This window comes from Lemur catta, chromosome 12 (assembly GCF_020740605.2).
Source record: "Lemur catta isolate mLemCat1 chromosome 12, mLemCat1.pri, whole genome shotgun sequence".
In the NCBI taxonomy this organism is placed as follows: domain Eukaryota; kingdom Metazoa; phylum Chordata; class Mammalia; order Primates; family Lemuridae; genus Lemur; species Lemur catta.
The window spans coordinates 65648495-65667008 of NC_059139.1; the positions used below are offsets into that span (position 1 = coordinate 65648495).

Genomic DNA, 18514 nt, shown 5'->3' on the forward strand with positions numbered 1-18514 from the left:
ACATAAACTGCAATTTACATTCAGTGTCATTTCAATTTTTATGTGAAAAGTGCAGAACCTATTCAGTGTACCCTCACCTCAAAAGAAAAGCACAAGACTACCCTCGACTGGTTCTACCTTTCGGTGGGTGCGCCGGTGGGAAACCTGTATCTTTTTCACACTTCCCTATTGTCAGTCACTTTCTCCAAACTCTAGATGTCTCCTTCCACTGACTCACACACAAACATTCCTGTTCTAGAGATTCTCACTCATGCATTTTCCAGTTAGTTACTACCTCTGCCATTCACCTGGTTATACCTGATTACTGCTGACCTATTGGAGAGGGAGGGTCACTAACTCTGTCCCCCTATCCTGGCAGAATGATTCTGTCACTTCTACGAGCCATTAGCGCTCCTTATCTGCAAAATAAAGCCCCCAAGTAAAAGCACAGCCCTGAAAGATTATGAACTATGAATTGTTTCTAGTGAGATAAATTTCCATAACCATATCTCCATTTTTCCCTCTAAAAATATTTTTTCTACTTAATGTAGAAAAAGCTTTCTTCTTCACTCCCAATCCCTACCCTCAATAATGTTTGGAGCATGTTCCTACGAATTTGTTTTTCGATATGCTTAAATTTTTGAAAAACAACTAAAAAAATAGATTTGTACTTTACATATTGTTTTGAAAATTGTTTTTCAACTAATCTACATTAAATCTTTTTATAACTGTATGTAGAGATCTGCCTTACTTCTTTTAATGACTGCATAGTACAGATCTGAGAGAACTATAATGTCTAAGAGAAATATAATGCAAGATTCGGATGTCAGTCACACATGCAATTTTATATTCTGATAGTTACATTAAAAAGGTTTAAAAAGGTGAAATTAATTTTAGTAATATATTTAGCCCCATATATCCAGAATGTTATTATTTCTACATGTAATCCATATAAAAATTAATGCGATATTCTATTATTTTTTCCATACATCTTCAAAATCCAATGTGTGCCCAGTTCAGACTAGCTACATTTCAAGCGGCTATAGCTACTGTATTGGACAGCACAGGAAGAGATGTATCATGAAACTAACCATTTCCCTATTGAGGAACATTCCAGTGTTTACTAATATGAACAATTTAAATAAAGAACATCTTTTTGACATATCTTTGAGCACTTGTAGAAGTATTTCTATAGGATGAATTTGTAGAGGTGTAAAATGCTGGGTCAAAGAGACAGAACATATCGAATTTTAATAAAGTTGACTCCGAAAAAGACTATATTAATTTACATTCTCAACAACAGAGTGTTGGAGTGTCCGTTTCCCTCACAGACTCACCAGTGTTGGCTATTACAACTATTTTTTGCCAATCTGATTGGCGAAGATCTTATTGTGGATTGGTAAGTACTGAGATTGAAAACTGGAATTTCCTCTTCCGCGGATCGCCTGTTGAGCTTGAATTTTTCTCTGGGTTAATGGAACCAGGTAGTAACCCTTCATTCTGTGTGCCTAGATTCCGAAGACTTCCCTCCTCTTACACGGTGGAGCTTCTCACAATTTACATCTGGGAACTCACAAAGAAGCCACCGCTCTTCAGCCTGGTGCAGGGGATGAGGGTGGTCCTCAAACTTTTGGTTCGATATGCAGAAATCGACATTGTTTGGCACAGACACTATCATTCCAAGTTCCCCATTTTTGTAAAGGTTAACCAGAAACACACAAGGTAACTATTTTTTCTATGTTCTTAGGCTATAAGAGGCATTTCTGCTATCAAGAAAGACAGGCTGGCGCAAAGCTTAGCTTTGTTGGGTGTAAATGTAAATGAAGAGGCTTTAATTACCACAAAGTCAATTCCTTTTGATTATTTCCACAGAGCTTAATTTTCCAATGTGAGTTAAGAGTAATTTGAATAAAATGAATAGAATGTATAAGTAGACAACAACATGAGAAGGAAATTGAAGATTGAAGCCAGGGAAGAAATGGCTTCTCAGGTTAAAAGGAAAAATGAGAAGGAGTCAGAGTTAGAGGAGCAGAATCAGGAGTTTCTGTTTTGTGATAGGTGTGATTAGTCCTTCTGGGCCTCGCTCCCTTTTCCCCAGAGATTCCTTCCTTTAGCTGAGTTCCTTCTTCAGACTCTCACGCGTACCTCTCCTAGCTGTGTAGCATAGATGTAAGTATATACACACATACATACATATGCATGTGTACCTACATACATATATCATGAAAGTGGTTTTTGAAGTGGACAGTTTTTAGGGCTTTTTTTTGTTTTGTTTTTTAGGCCATTCATTTTAGACCCTGTGAATCCTACCGTCAATGTGTGTGACACCTGCAACGCCTGGGACGAAGTTGCCCATGTGGCACGACACAGCCTGTGCAGGCCTCTTTGCAGTGGCATGAGAGCCAACACCCCCTGGCTTTTCACAGACAGCTGGTAAGCTGGGCCAGGAGATGCCGTCCTTGGATCTCTATGAAGAAAAGAAAAAGGACAGAAAATGTGTTGCCAGTAAGAGTGCTCTAGGTGAAAGGCAATATGAAGGAAAGTTGTCTTAATTTAATTCTCTATTTTACTAAACTCAGTCTTTCACAAATATATTTATGTGAGTCATCACTTAAGATAAAAGCAACTATGTTTTGGCCTTTAAGAGAATTGAAACTCCCTCCTCCATGTAAAAAATGTATTTGCTTTAGTGGCCTTGTGACCAAAAATTTTTTTTAAAAAAATCCACATAGCTATAATAAATAAATAAACAAGTGAAATTTCCAGATCATTTAAGAGAAGATTAATTGAAAGTGCAAAATATCTCCCACTTTTTAGTTTCAATTAATTGTGGTGTCAAGTTGGCTTTTCAACTCACCTGGCAATCTGGAATTTCACTGGGTCACTCGTGTGTGCTTTTAAAATTTCTGTGTAAAACCTGCTTGCACCAAGTACTACTTACGGACTTCCAGACATCATCTAACAAATCACTACATGGAAACATGGAAATATCTGAGAGATAAACAACGGATTGCTTCAAAATAAATTGTTTCCAAAATCGTTTTATGACGACTCATGGGTCAGAGAAGAGTCAAACTTAAGGTTTGCAAGTTGCTCGGTAACAAGTGGGGATAAATAAGCTATCCAGGCTATTGAACTGTCCAACTTTGCTGCAAGTGTTTTCACTTGTTGGGATCAACTGTTTTCTTTTCTATTAAGGTATTAGCAGCTGCTGATAATGAAAGCCAGGGCCCACCGGAAATAGACCAGAAGAAATTCCCTGACCCACTTGCATAACAGAATTTGCCAGCACTGAAGTGTGACTTCAGAGTAATGCGAGTGATTAGGTTTTTCCACACAACAGAACCCTTACATATAAATGAGCGCCGTCCCCTTCAGGAGAGTCTGCAGGGAAGCTGCATGCTTATTCCAGTGCGGGATTGGTCTGGAAGCATTTTGGGGTTTCCCCTCTGGGGAGAAAGTTCTTTTGAACATCCTTAGTGGTGGCAAAGTTTGTCCTTTGAGGATGGATTTGATTTTTGGAAATGATACAATGTATTCATAGTGTACATCTGTTGTTTTTTTTCTACCCAGAAACCTCTTTCTCCCAGCTTTTGGTAGGAGACACTGCTTTCTTCTGTTGTTCATTCTGTATCTGAAGGCTTTCAAGGACGAAATAGTTTTTAAAATGTCTTGTGAAATGGCCAACTTTTCCCCTGGTAACTGAACCCATATTTTGCTTGGGTAACTACTCCTCCCCCACCAGCTCTAAGTTGTTGGGGTGAGCTGACTTGACACCAGTTCCAGCGGGACAGATGAGCGATGTGGGTCTGGCCACAGCCATTGATTCAGAGATGGACACATGACTCAAAACACCATGATGGCACTCAGTTCTGGAACTTGGATTTGAATTGTTGGGAGGAGGATTTCTCATTTTGCTCTGATGTGAGCATGAAGCTGCTGGCTGCCACTTGCTGCTACAAGGAGAGAGCCTGCCTCAAATGGAGCCAACACGAAAGAAGGCAGATTTGAAACATGATAAATGATACACATATATGTGCACATATGTATATATCTATATAATGAGAGAGAACAAGTTCCGATTTGTGCTTCTAGATCCAGATGTACGTGGAGCAAAAACTACCCTGGAACTCTTTTGTGTGAAGAGCCAGTAAGCTCCCTCTTTGCCTAGCAGGTTTGATTTGGGCTTCTATCTTGCACCCAGGTGAGTCCTGACTAATCCAGTAGAACAGAGCCAGGTCAGGTCCCTCCTCGATCAGAGAGTAAGAAAGGCACCAAGACATTTATGACAAATTTCTATTCAAGAAACATTCACTGAGCACCTGCTAATAGGCCTAATAGTTGAGATGCTGAGATGAATTAGTCAGTTGTAGATGCTTTCAGCCTACAAAAAAGACTGCTGTTCTTCCTTTGCTCACATGGACCCAGAAGGCTATTCTAAAGGAAGAGTTAGTGACAGGAACATATTTGGCAAGGACAGCACTCAAGCATGAGCAGAACATGTTACTATTTTCCCAAGGTGATTAATTTTTGAAGAAGACAAGAAATAGTTGAGGTTATGAATTGTCTTTGTAAAAATAGAATTCTGTTTTCCCTCTGTGGTCATCCCTCCTGTGGAACATGAGAACACAGGAATTTCTATGTAGGGGAGCAAGGACAGTATGGTTAGCACGTAAGATGTAAGTTTATTTCAGAGTTGGGAGGACGTCTGACCACTGTGAGACCTCACATTGGAGGGGGGGGCAGTGAATGGGGAGAAAGATAACCCTGTCACCTGTCCTAGATCTAGTTTTCTCTATAGCATTGCTATCATTTGAAAAGGGTCTTCCTTATGTTAGTTTTTTTGGTCTTTCTTAGGATGAAAAGTCCAGAAGAATCTATTGCGGCTTTGTTTTGAAATGAGTGAGGTGATGTTTCTTTGGTTGCAAGGCATGTGATCCTTGCAACCGAGGAAACGTTATTGCAGGGTGCGTGGGCCAGTGGTGCTCATCATCCCCTCAGGGGCGTCAAGCTCTCACCTTCTCCTGTGTCTAAGCCAGTCTCTGCATCTGCTCTCTGCACCAGCCAACTTCTCCCCTTCCTGGAGAGCTGCTCGGCTCCCTTTGCTGACTCATGGCTCCTGCTTCCTCATCCCTTCCACCTGCACAGACCACAGCCCTCATGCACGGATTCCGCTGACTGCAACTCCCGACTCCAGCTGGCCAGTTCCTTCCACGCTTCTTAGTTCACATCCCTGAGGAGAACAGACTGACCAGTCCAGTTTGTAGTTTTGAGCCAGAATCACTGGCTAGCCAATGGGGCAGCTAGTTGTGATTGGAATGGGGACAACAAACGTACAAGGGAGCCAAATGGGAACACTTGGGAAGCAGGAAACCTCAGGGGTGAGAGTCAGTGGGTCAGGCTCTGAGGCTGACCTGTCCAGCCCAGTTGTGCCTCATGTGCCCATGTCTTTCCCTGCCGGCCCTGGTGAAAACAAAGTCTGCAAAGGGGCTTAGTGGCTGCCATTTTTAGGTCACCCAAACGTTCCTATTTTCAGTGGTACCAACTCATAGAAATTTTCAAAGCGTTTGTAAGAAAGGTGGAGAAAAAGCCATCTCTTTGAGCAAGTCAGCAGGTAGAAGAAACCATGATCAGAAGAGGCAGTGGTGGTGGCAGTGGGTGGGGCCCCGGCAGGCTACTCTATGGGGGCTGCCTGGAGAGCCAGTGGGAACTGAGGAGGATGCCCGGGGGGCATTTCCATGTGGTGCCCTAGACTCTCCTCTCACAACCTAGAGCTGCATGAGGTCCCAAGGATCAATACTTTAGGGACCCTGTGGCTTATCTAGGCTGCTCTGGGAGGCTTACCACCATTTAGGACCTTGCTCCTATAGAGAAATGCAACCTCAGGGGTGGACTGACTCGCTTACAGACAGACTTGTGGAACACAATTGCTGCTAAAGTTGGAACTGCCTATAAATAGATGGCAATTTAGGAATTTCACCTGGGAAACAATAATCACGAAGGAATCAACAGCTGTCAGAAAGAAGCTTCTGCTTGCCTTTCCCTCCACTCACTTTGCTCCAAGGAGGAAAGTGTTACCAGGGTTTAGCTAGATTTAAAGAAGTGACTTTAACCATGAGCTAATAGATATTTTCATGGTTTCTAGTAAAGGGGTTAAAAGAAATACCAGACACTGAGGCCAAACTGATCAAAGAGTGGGCGTTGCTCTTTTGGGAGGGAAATGCAGCCATATCTCTTGGCCCCTTCTGCCTCTCTCCAGCTTCCAGGAGGGGAGGAGAGGCGACCTTCCCCTCTCTCCTTTCTTCCTCCTGTGCCCTCTCTCGGGAGGCCAGGGCTCTGCTGCCCAGTAAAGGATGTGTTGGGTGGCTTTAGCTCCAAAGTTCTCAAAATGAAGTGTGATTAGAAACACCTGGTGCAGTGGTAAATATCCAGACCCTTTTCTGGAATTTGGTTACAAGGTCTAAGGTGCAGCCCCTGAAGCTGAGTATTTAAGCAAGTACCCCAGATGATTCTGGGGCAGATAGTTCATGTACCGTATCTGAGAATGACAGCCTGGACTTTGGGGCAGAATCTGCCTCTCCTGCTCAGATGAGGGGGTATCTGTGTGTACACATGTTTGTGCATGTGTGTACTTGCCCCACTTGAGTCCTGGGTTCCAGGAGAGACCTCTTGTCTAAGGATTTGCTCCTACCTAGCTCAGAAGAGTTCCATGTTTGAGTCTGGGGCCAAGGTCAAGTGGAGTAATAGCTCCCTCTGCTTAGGCCATAGACCTCTAAGCTAGTACTTCCTGGGGTTCTCAACCTTCTCATCCTATGTGGGGAGCTTTTAAAAATACTGATTCCTGGCCCCCACTCCCAGAGAATGTGATTTCATTGGTTTGGTACAGTCTGGATATTTAGGATTTTTAAAACTTTCTTGGGTATTCTACTGTCTAGCCAAAATGGAAAACCACTGTGGTAGGGAAAGGGATTTTTATTTTTCTGGAGCCTTGGCTAAAAACAATCTTAATGTTAGCTCTTTATAAGAGACACCATGGAAGGCATCTTGATGTCTGCATTTCTGAAAGGCAAAACAAACAAAGAATCAACAATATGTAAGAGATAATATCTTGACTAGTGTTTACCTGTGGACATAGTCAAGGCTAATAAAAATATTCTTATCCTGGCTTCTTTTGTCCTTTGGCTAAAAAGAAAGGCATAGCATGATACAACTCAGAATTCTCTAAAGCATCTCAGCTAAAGTCAACTGCAGCACTTCTGGCTTCAAAAGCTTTCTCTAAAGAATCAGAAAAGTGTTAAACTTTTATGCTTTTGAGTCTCTTTTTTTCTGAGACCTAAATAGTCAGATTCATGGTTGGTATAGGTACAGCATTTCAGGAATATCTATGGTTTGATTCTTTTCCTTTTCTAGAAATAGGTGAATAAATTTAATAGTAAAAATACGAGTGGACTGTAGCTCTTGAACAAATGGACAACCAAATTCTGAACATTAGCAGTACAATGACTTTATTAAATATGTAATTTCTGATCCATTCATCCAAGTTTAGTGACTAGTTTGCTCTAAACCATTTTTGTGATAATAATATGGTATACTTTAATTTTGTGAAAATTAAACTATCTCTTGTTAAATACAGTGCAATTCTGTATTTCAGGATGATGGCCTTTATCTTAGGCTACATGGGCTATGTCTGAATTACATTGGATTCCTGATGTAAAATTTGAGACTATGTATGTGCTCAAAAGTATGAGCTCTAAACAAGGATCCAAAGATCCCCTAGGGTAAACCATGGACTTGGGGTGGTCCATATACGCTGGAACTATGCAATTTTGAATGTATGTGTTTTATTCTATTTTCCTAGGAGATGGTCCATAGCTTTTATCAGATTCTAACCAAAATGGTTAGGACTCAGAGCTCCATATGTTTATACAGATAATCCTCCAGTCTAGTCCCCTTTACCGCAGTGTGTTACTGAGAACAAAATACAGAAAAGGGAAAACAATCTGCTTTACTCTTCTCTGGGCCACAATTACTGTTGTTTATGTGATGTACTGATAACCCTTGTGTCTCAGCTGAAGTTGATTTGCTATTAAATGAGCATCAAAGGGACCAGCAAAGATTCTGACTTTTGTTTCTTTTGCTGTGCTGTTCCGGGAAGAGTGGGTGGTTTTGCTCAGTCAGGAAAAAAAAAAAAAAATGATAGTGGCCAAGGGAGAGCCTCTATTTCCAGTTTACAGGGTAGGTGTGGTAATTAAATTGTACGGCAGAAAGTGAATGTTATATTGTCCCATCCAATCCCTGTCCTTGTGTCTAATTAGGTGTCAGTTTGAGGTGGTCATTGTCAAAGGCTGCAAATGCACTAAGGGTGTACCCAACTTTAATCATACCCAACATGGGAAATTGCGGCTTTTTTGAAATGACAATGTAAAGAATAATGACTTTGTGAAAAAAATTAAATAGAACGTTTCTGAAATTTTAAAATTTGTTCAACATAAAAAAGTTAATTCTAATTCCTTTTCAGGAATATAAGAGAATAAAGTTCTTTTCTAGGCGACATTTAGCCTCATTTTGGGGAGGAATGTGACTTTAGTTAAAATAATATCTTTAAAATATATCTAATATTACCATTTCAAGATATTAAAGTAGGACAATTATGTAGCTGAATTTTCCCCTGGTGTGAGAAATGTGATATGTAATGATTTTTTATTATTAAGGCTAATTCCAAAATACAGTAGTTTTCATGAGGGTTTAAGGAGTGTCAATTACCTTTGTATATATTTTGATATAAGATTAAAATCTCTTATTTTGTAAACTTTAATGTAATTATAATGGTTTAGCTTTCAGGAAAGGTTATTGCATTTGCATAAACAAGAAGAAAAAGAAACTAAAGTTGAGAAAAATGTTTTCTTTAATTTGAATTATTGAACTAAATGCAAAATAATCCTTTTCATGTTGTAGGTATGGAAATACCTATGAGCATTTAAAATTGACACTGCTGCCATTCTTAAATTTGAGTTACTAGAAACTATGTAAAAATTAGTTTGTATTGGCTTTTGATTTTCTAAGCAGTGGACTAACCATACAGATGAATCAAATAGAGTTGCAATGTTTTATTCCTCCTTTAAAGAAGATTCCAGTGACTTAAACTTAATAATGACACTGCATTTCAGCTATTGGTTGCTTATATTCTTGAACAAAAACAAAGAGAGCTAATGGTTCCTTCTCTCTAATGCCTGTTAAATGAATCAAATGCAAGCATTCTTTGTCGCATGTTAATAATTTTTCAAAACGTTTTAACCTTTAAAATGCCCTTAATTTTCCCCATTGTAGACATATGTCTCTATTGGAAAAAATGAATTACTTCAAATTATCTATTTGGAAATTAAAAATGAACATGATTGATTACAAGACATAAAAATTAAATATTAATTCTTTTTGAGGAACAAGAGTGTGGCTACTATTCTAGCTGACATTTATCCCCATATACGGAAGGCTGTGGGTTTTAAAAAATTATTATTACCATGACATTTTAAGCCACATTAAGTTTATCGGGTATTTTCATGCTATTATCACTTTAAGATCTTTGATAGTGAAATGTCCAGATAAAATCCCCACTATAGCCTTGGATTATACCTAGTTGAATGTAAACTATTGCTTAGCTTACAGAGCTTAGGAAGAGACTCTGACCCTTGTATACTTTCAAAAACAATCCATATTGTTTATTTGATCTTAAGTATTTTTAAAAATGGCTATCATGCTACTTCCTCTAGTTCTGGCTGCTGTCCTTTGAGGGGGATGCTATATTGGGCCTGTTCTTCAAAACAACACGTATAATCTAGCAAGGCACGTGTCAGCCAGGCCTGAGGTTGGAGCCAGGCCTGGAAAATATTTTTCAAACAATCCAGTCTCTATCCTTTCATCCTGAGGTGGAACTACTGAGAGTGTTATGGAAAAAATGTAATGAGTGGGCTGATGGGTCCTGTAAGAGTCCTCCTGAGCTCACATTCTGTGAATGGAGTGGGTAGGGAGGATTAGTATGGCCTCCGGTGGTAGCTACAGAGGCTAAACCCTCTGGGGACCTCCTTCACTGCGCTCCCTAATGTCCAGCTTCTGCCACTGCTGGGGGCACCGGGACCTGGCCTTGCTAGTGGTAGCCACACAGGGCTGTGAGGCTCAGCTGATCGTCACTGGGTGAGGAAGTGTCAGGATCAGTGTAGATCTGAGTCAGAGCTAAGCTCAGGATTTCTTTCTTTTCTTTGTAAAACCGAAGTTCTTGTCCTGCTTTCCTGGCTTCTTCCAACTGCCTCAGGGCCATTCGCAGCTCTTGAGAGAGGATTCCTGGTGTCTCCCGCTCCTTCATGATCCAGTCCAGGGCCATGTGGCTGCGCATCTTTTCATCTAGGGAATACTGGGAATAGTAGGAGATGACTTCCTGGGAGCCAAGAGATAAATTCCAGAGTGTCAGGAAAGAGCAACACTGGCCCCTGCACGCATGGCCTCCCCTGCCCCTCGCATCCACCAGGGCTGTGTCAACAACCCAAGCTCTCTGATGTTCAAAAACCAAAGCCAAACCCATTGGAATACTTCTTAAATGGAAATGAAAGGCTAAGCTGGTCCAGCAAAGCAAGTCACTCCAAATAGAGTCAAAACACACTACCAGGAATGACTCAATAATGTTCATAAAACATAGCTCTGCCACTGCTAGAAAATACAAGAATTTCTTTGAAAATACGTTCTTATAACAATTGGTATGAATATTACCTCATTTTTTTTTGTTGAATCCTCCTGCCCAGCATTATCTCCTTTAGCAAGATAGAGAGAGGGAAATAGCTACACAGAGGAATTTGGGCAGAATGGGATTTCGTTGCACGGATTGCCAGAAAGCAAGAAGCTTTTAGTCAAGAGCACCTCAGATTAAGATTTAGAAACCAGGAGAATCAATGGTGCTGTTAGCACAGGAAAATGACAGTCCAAATGTCTCATAGTAACTACAGAAAACACTTTAGAAATGTATTATGAAAAGATATTTGCATCCCCATGTTTACTGCAGCACCATTCACATTAGCAAAGATATGGAAATCAAACTAGGTGTCCATTAAGGGATGAATGGATAAAGGAAACGTGGTATAAATACACAATGGAATACTATTTGGCCATTAAAAAGAATGAAATCATATCATTTGCAGCAACATGGATAGAACTGGAGGTGATTATGTTAAGTTACATAAACCAGGCACAGAAAGACAAATACCACATGTTCTCACTCATACGTGGGAGCTAAATAAGCTGATGTCATGCAGATAGAGAGTAGAATGATAGCTACCAAAGGCTGGGAAGGGTGTGTGGGTGGGAGAGGGGATGAAGAGAGGTTGGTCAATGGATACAAACATATAGTTAGGTAGAAGGAATAAGTTCTAATGTTCCACATCAGAATAGGGTGACTACCGTTAGCACATTGTATTGTATATTTCAAAATAGCTACAAGAGAGGACTTGAAATGTTCCCAACATATAGAAATGATAAATACTCAAGGTGATGGAGTCTTATGCATGTAACAAAACATCACATGTGCCCCATAAATATGTACCAATGTTATGTATCAATAAAAACTAAAAGGTAAAAAAAAAGAAATGCATTATGGAATGTAGACATTATCATTATTGATACCATAATAGTACCTTCATGGTACATTTTCTCTTACTTTTGCAAACAATTAAAAATTAGTCATTACCTGTCAATTCTTGTGTGAAAAATTTGCCAATACATAGGAATGCCATGTATAGGTTTGATTTCATGAAGTAGATACATTGCTTATTTTTATTTTCAAGAACATATGGTATTTATTTATGACCTTGACAAATTAAAAACAATCATGGAAGAGTGTTTATAGCCAACGCAGCATATTTCAAAGGCCTTTTGTAAAATCAAAGGAAAAGAAAAAAAAATAGCCAAAGTCATTGTTGGCTACTCATTTCTTTTCTATCTTTGACATTTTGAAAGCTACACTCTCTAAGCAAAGAACAACCAAAAACTCCTGGGGCTGCAGTGCATGAAAACTCCTTACATCCACCCTCATCTTGCTGACTAGTAAAAGCTTTGTTCCTCATACAAATTCCTGTTAGGAAATTCTCAAAAATAAACTACCGTCTTTCAAATTCTAACAGTGGGCAAAGGAAGGATAAATGTTGGCGTGCAGCAGGTGGAACCGTTGAATATGTGGGGCGGGGGTGGGGGGTGGGGGTAGGGTTACATTGGCTATTTTAAAAGGGGGGGAAGGGTGCTTCTCATAAGTGACAAAGAAATAGTAAGAATCTATTACTGAAAAATGAAGAAACTTCTAAACAAAAACTTGGGGTGACTGAATGCCAACTTGTGAACCTTTACAATCAATTCTGTTGTCCACTGGGGACGATCGGTGGGGATGGGAAATATTGTTCTGCTACAACCAGCTTGGCCACTCTCCAGGAGGGTTCCAGAAGCAGTGCAGCCTCGAGTTTCTGCCTCAGAAGGTGGATGAGGGCACAGATTCCAAGCAGGCAGGGGAGGTGTGTAGAGTTGATTCAGCATTTGCCTTAGAAACTGAGTCTATCTTAATGATTCCTTCATTCTGCATTCAGTACAGGTACCTAAATCAGCCCTCTGCCCAGCCAACATTCTTCTTAATGTGTATATTTGGTCGGTCCCTGGCTCAACTGGAGTGTTACATATATTTTTTCATGTGTTCTCTGCTCTTAATAAATAAGATACCAAATTTCAATGGAGAAAAATCTGAATAAAGAAAACCTAGGAAGGTGATCAGCCATCTGCTTAGTTTATACAACACGAACCTGGTCTTGATTAGAAAATCTCACCTGTCGGGAACACTTTGTTTCACGAAGGGCTTTTAGGCTTCCATTCCAGTGCAGTAGTTGGAAAATGGTCATCAGCTCCTACAAAACCCAAAAACCTGTCATTGGTCTCAAAGCGGAAATGTACATCAGTAAAAGCTAAGAAGGGCATAACTCTGATCTCCAAATATATCAGGGAAACAGAATACACAACATTGTCAGAACACTTTGGGGCTTTTCAAAGACCAGAGTCCCCAGGCTTCTAGAACATCTTCCTTCCCTCCCCTCCTATATCTATACTTACATAATAAAATGACTAAATAATTGGCAAACATCTTTCAACATTAAAACTAACATAACTCTAACAATTCTACACCCAAGAAGTTATTGAAATATACTAGTACATATGAGAAATAATGTATAGGCAATGTTATACACTGTATAGTTTTTTGAAATTGCCTGAGACTGGGAACATCTTAAATGTTCATTTTTTAGAGGAATGGTTAAATAAAGCACGATATATCCATGCTACTGAATACTTTGCAGTTATAAAGAAAGGATGAGAACACTAAGTTCTAATATAAAGAATACTATGATGTGTTGTTAAAAATAAAATAAAAGCAAGGTGCACAGCAATGTGTATTGTGTGCTATTATTTGATCTGAAAAACACAGAAGATCCCTGTATACATATTTTCTTGTAAATGCCTAGGAAAGTTCTGGTAAAATAAAAGGATCTGGTAACATTAGTTGTCTCTGGGGAGGGGAAAAAATGCCTGGGGGACAGGAGTAGGAGGGAGACCTTTCTATGACATTCTTTCACTAAGCTTCTTGAGTTTTGAATCATATGACTATGTTATGTATTTAAAGAATTTAAATGTTAAAATTTTCAGTAAAAAAATAAATATATAAATATTATCAAATAACATTTATAGGAGGCCTTTGGTTTGGACTGAGCTCCTGCACTAGGCCTAACAAACCAAACCAAAATGGAGTTACTCATGCTAAGGTTGCACAGCACCAAGTCAAAACTAAGCTGTTCACCTGACCTTCCCAGAAACCAGGTGAGAGAGAGATAACAGCCACATCCCCACACAAGTCAGTTGTAGCTGGCCGGATAAGGAAGTCCCTCCTGCTTTTAACCTTTCCAAGGAAAGTAACTCTCAAATAACCAATCCACTTTTTGTTCTCTGTTTCCACTTTCCTCAGCCCTTTCTGCTTATAAAGCCAACTTCCTCTGCTCAGCTCATTGGAACGCTCATTCTGTTTTATAGAATGAGGTGTTACCCAATTTTTAGAATTCCAAATAAAAGCCAGCTAGATCTTTAAACTAAATTTGTTGTAATTTTGTCTTTTGACAGTATAAAACATATAATGGACAAACTACAGAAACTGTTAAAATACTCCTAAATGTATAAATTCAGTCAGGAAAAATGCTTTAAAATATGGATAATAATGTTATATTGACAGGAAAGCCCACCCAGAGTTCCCACCTCCAATGGCCAGGGCTGAGCACAGCATGGGGCCTGCCCTTCCCTTCCTTGGCCTGCTATCAAGGGCGAGCTAAGGTATATAAACATACTGAAGATTTCTCTTTTCCTCATGTGGTTACAACTAGCAGTTTTCCACCAAAGTTATCTAAATTTCATTTAGAGATTTTTTTCTTTTTGTCAGAGAGACATCTATTTTGGATTAATATACACCACAACCACATACTTACTGCAAAATAACTTGATATAATTAAGAGATGCCTGGTCTTGAAAATCGATGTGAAAACTTAACATATAGACAGAGGGCCTACTGCCCATTCAAAAAAGCTGCCTTTTGTTAACTGTCTTTACCTTTGCCTGCTCAGGAAAAAGTATTCAGCATGACAGTCAGGTTTCAGGCCTTTTAAACTTACTATGTACGCTGTAAAGCTATTAGATTATGAGAAGAACAAATAGCATTACTCTCATGTCTAAAATTGCCATTAGAATCACATGCTTTTCTTCTTTTCAGTCAGAGATACAGTTTGGCATTCTGTCTACGTTCCACTTCACAGTAAGTGCTCCAAGAGCCCATGGAGACCTCAGTAGAAGCAAAACCACTGGCTTCTGTTAATTAAAATACACATAAATACCAGCTGAGTTGACCCAAACGGAGACCCCCTCCCACCGTGGGTCCAGTGCCCAGGAAAGCCACCCTTCTCCAGCCCTCTTTCCTCCACATCTTCCTGCCTCCATCCAGATTGTCACTCTATCACATCACTATGCTAATTTGGAAGAGTGAGAGTGCTTTGTTCTAGAAACCAAATCTTGTCTCATCTGGGTTTCATGGCTGTGCTTCTCAGCCTTTCTATCAGAGTCGTCCCCGAAGCTGAAGAGGGTGAATTTGTGCTATCCTTCCTACCTACCTGTGAACCTACTCACGGCATACTTTGCAGCCAATAAAAATAAACAGGAACGCTCTGAATGTTTTGATATGGAACAGTCCCTGATGTAACAGGAGGACTGATATTTGCAAATAAAAAATTTCTTTTGGTTTCATGTTTTAAAAGGATCAACTGGAATTTTTTTATTCTGTAGTATATGTTCATATTTTAAAAAGAGAAAAATACCATCTCACTCCTCCACCTGGCCCCCCGGCCCCTGCAGCTGCAAGTCAACTTTTACTCGGAAACATATACTGGATTTATTCCGTGGCTTCCGCCATCTATCTTGGCATTGTCCTTGTATCCTAGCGGCCCAGCCCGAGGAACAGACTATTGCTAACAGGGCTCTGTATTCCATCCTCTGATAATTGTTGCCTTAGAGAGGTATTCTTCTTCCTCCAGGGTCTTCTGCGCTCTCCTTCTTATCTATGCACTAACTGCGCCCCCCTTCCAGATAAACTGCTGTCATTCCTGCAAATCCCCTAAGACTTTAGAATCCACAGTTCTGCTGTGAACAGAACCGGAAACCTTTCTCATGCCCCTTGACAACCTCCCTGCCTCAAAAATCTCCCCAAAGAGGCTTGAACTATTTTTGTCTCCAAGATGAGGGTCATCCTCCTCACCTCCTGTGGTTTGTCTCAATTTCTATTCCATCACCAGGCAGTTTTTTTTTCCTCTTCAGTAACACAACTGCCTCTTCCTCAGTGTTGCTCTTGTTCCTAAAATTTCCCCAGGGAACTGACCTCCTTTCTACCTTCTTACGTTATATCTAGTTTTTGTCCTCTGTAGAGATATAATATTAATCCGGCCATCATTATATAAAGTATATTTAAATAGTTCCACATTTTTCCTGTCTCGCTTTTTTATATCCCTTCATAAGACCAAATTCACCATCTTCCAATCTTCCTGAAACTGTGTGAGCTCCAGGCTAAGCCCCAGGAAATCCTTGGTGCTCTGACGGATTTCGCAGGAAATCCTCGCATTACTTCAGACTGGCAAGGAGAGGGCTGTTGTGGACTTGTGTGAAGAATCGCTTCCTGGTTCACCACGGTTCCTTGCTGCCTGGCTTTTACCATCTCACTTTTTTTTTTTTTTTTTTTTGAGACAGGGTCTCATTCTGTCACCCAGGCTAGAGTGCAATGGCATCATGATAGCTCACTGCAACTTCAAACTCCTGGGCTCAAGTGATCCTCCTGCCTCAGCCTCCCAGAATAGTGGGATTATGGGCGTGAGCTTGGCACTCTTAACGGAAGTTAGTGTTTGTTCTGGGAGGGTCCAGAGGGTCGGATCTGCTCCCTGAAGTCTTTGGTGCTGGGGTGTTGGTTATGTGGGCTAATCCAGACTCCTGGGGGGCCTGTTTGGACAACAGAAAAGCAAGAAGCTGGCCTCCTGGGGTGAGGCAAGTGAGGCAAGATTTAAAGTGAGTGGGGAGAGTCACGCACGTTTTATTTAAAAAATTGATATTTTTATTATCATGAAGTTTTTGCATTAATTTTGAGTTTTTAAAATATTGCATATAATATTATTTATCTTGATTACTGAGTTTTTTAGCGTCCCTTTCAACGTTGTGCCCAAGACAAGTGCCTTACTCTGTTAACTCTCATCTGGGCCCTTTTTGTGTGTCTGTCCCAGGGACAAGCCTGGCTTCATGAGCGTGAGGTCTGTGAGTCGCATAGGGCCTGTGCTTGCTTGGTTAATGCTCTGCTGTCTTGAAATTCTTAATAATTTTTGGACAAGGACTCTTGCATTTTCATTTTGCACTGGGCCGGTCCTGAACAGCAAAGTGAGTTTAAAATTGAACAAAGAATCAAGTTGTGTGTTGTCTTTCTTCAGGGAAAATTTCAGTCGCAGCTCTCATACTACCGCTCTTTCCTGGTTCCTTTTGTCATTCATCCCATTGAAACCGACTAGGCTCTGTCCTCACAGCACTTCCCCCTGTTGTCTCCTATTAGTAACAATGTTTGGCTTTTCAGCTACTTTGTAGGGAGAAAAAGCTCACTGCTTCTCTCTGGAAGGCCAGCTTGGTTCTGTGATTCATCAGAAATAAGAAAAACAAACACTGTAAATGGAGAACTTGAAAAACAGGTGGGCACCATCTCCCCACCCAAGAGAATGGATTTAAGAGGAAATTTGTTTATGGGATGAGGTTTTAAAAGGCGACCTGGAGAATTTAGCAAAGATGTAAATAAACAACTCTTCCTTGGATTGCATTAGGCTTCAGAATAAATATATTAACCAGCTTCAGGCAAAGTCTGCCTAGAGGCTGACCTTGACAAGACCCAGTGGCTAGTGCTGCTCCAGCCCTGCCCCCAAACAGCAGGCAGTGTTCTCCGTGGCAAAGCTCCCTCCAAACAGGCATCCCAGCTTCCCTCCCACAGCGTGAAGGGGCCTATCATGTTTCCTCTGAGTGCTGGCTGCAGGACGGCCCCCCTGGAAGCCCGAGGGCAGTCTGGAGACACCAGCCTTGTTTTTATATGGCATAGCCATCCATAGCAAGATACAAACACACATCTATTACCCACCAGGGGTACTGCACTGCCGTGTCGGCTGCAGAAACAGCCTAGGTCTGTGGTCAGTTCCCATTATGTGCAGATACAAGCTGATGCATTTAACTCAGGCCACTAAGGAATGCGCCAGGTCGCAGCAGGCAGCCCCGGGCTGGTGGGAGGAAAAGGGATGTGCTCCCCGGGCCTCCTCCTGGGTCGCTGGTATCCCTACAGGGAGGCAGTTTGGATTTTCCCTGCCCTCGCATCTGCCTCTTCCTTTGGCCCCCATCCTGCACCCAGACTCCTGTAGGAGAATTTATGAAGCATTTCCACAGTACGACTCAAATTATTATTGCACATATTTAAATACCTCACTCCACAGACCACACAGAAAACACACAGCCATAGCAAGGCAATTAAAGTATTGCTAAAAGGAGGTTGAGTAGAGCCTTTCAGAGTACTTGGAAGGAATTTTAAGAATTTTTCTTTTTTAAATCTCACCTCCATCTTTGGCAGACTAACCTAACATTGACAATCATTCTTGGTTTTTCTGAAAATAGCTACTAAATCACACGTAAGCTACCGTGTACTGGGGCAAGCAATGTTCATTTCATAACAAAAGAAGTACAATATTCTTTTGACGGGGGTGGGGGGCAGGAATGAAAAGAAATGGGACTCCCCTTTGGGAAAAGCATTATGTTAGATGCTTTATAAATGTCACATTATTTAAGTCCCTCCAAAATTTTACAAAATGGGCATTATTATTCCTATTTTATAGATGAGAAAACTTGAGTCTCAGAATGGGCAAGCTCC

At 40.7% G+C, this 18514-nt stretch overlaps 2 protein-coding genes across 2 annotated transcripts in view; one reads left to right on the forward strand and one right to left on the reverse strand.

Annotated features, from left to right (window-relative positions):
• Positions 1-1258: 1258 nt before the first annotated feature.
• Positions 1259-2443, forward strand: LOC123648401 (2'-5'-oligoadenylate synthase-like protein 2). The gene is made up of 2 exons (XM_045566144.1): positions 1259-1701; positions 2260-2443. The coding sequence occupies exons 1-2, from the start codon at positions 1454-1456 to the stop codon at positions 2414-2416; spliced, it is 405 nt and encodes a 134-aa protein (XP_045422100.1). The 5' UTR covers positions 1259-1453; the 3' UTR covers positions 2417-2443.
• Positions 2444-9974: 7531 nt separating this feature from the next.
• The window catches only part of LIX1 (limb and CNS expressed 1), a 48125-nt gene continuing 39585 nt past the window's right edge, over positions 9975-18514 (reverse strand). The window contains exons 5-6 of the mRNA XM_045565607.1: positions 12828-12905; positions 9975-10408 (exon numbers count right to left, since the gene is read on the reverse strand). Coding sequence (XP_045421563.1) covers positions 10121-10408; positions 12828-12905 — 366 coding nt within the window. The 3' untranslated portion in view covers positions 9975-10120. The remainder of the gene's footprint in view (positions 10409-12827; positions 12906-18514) is intronic.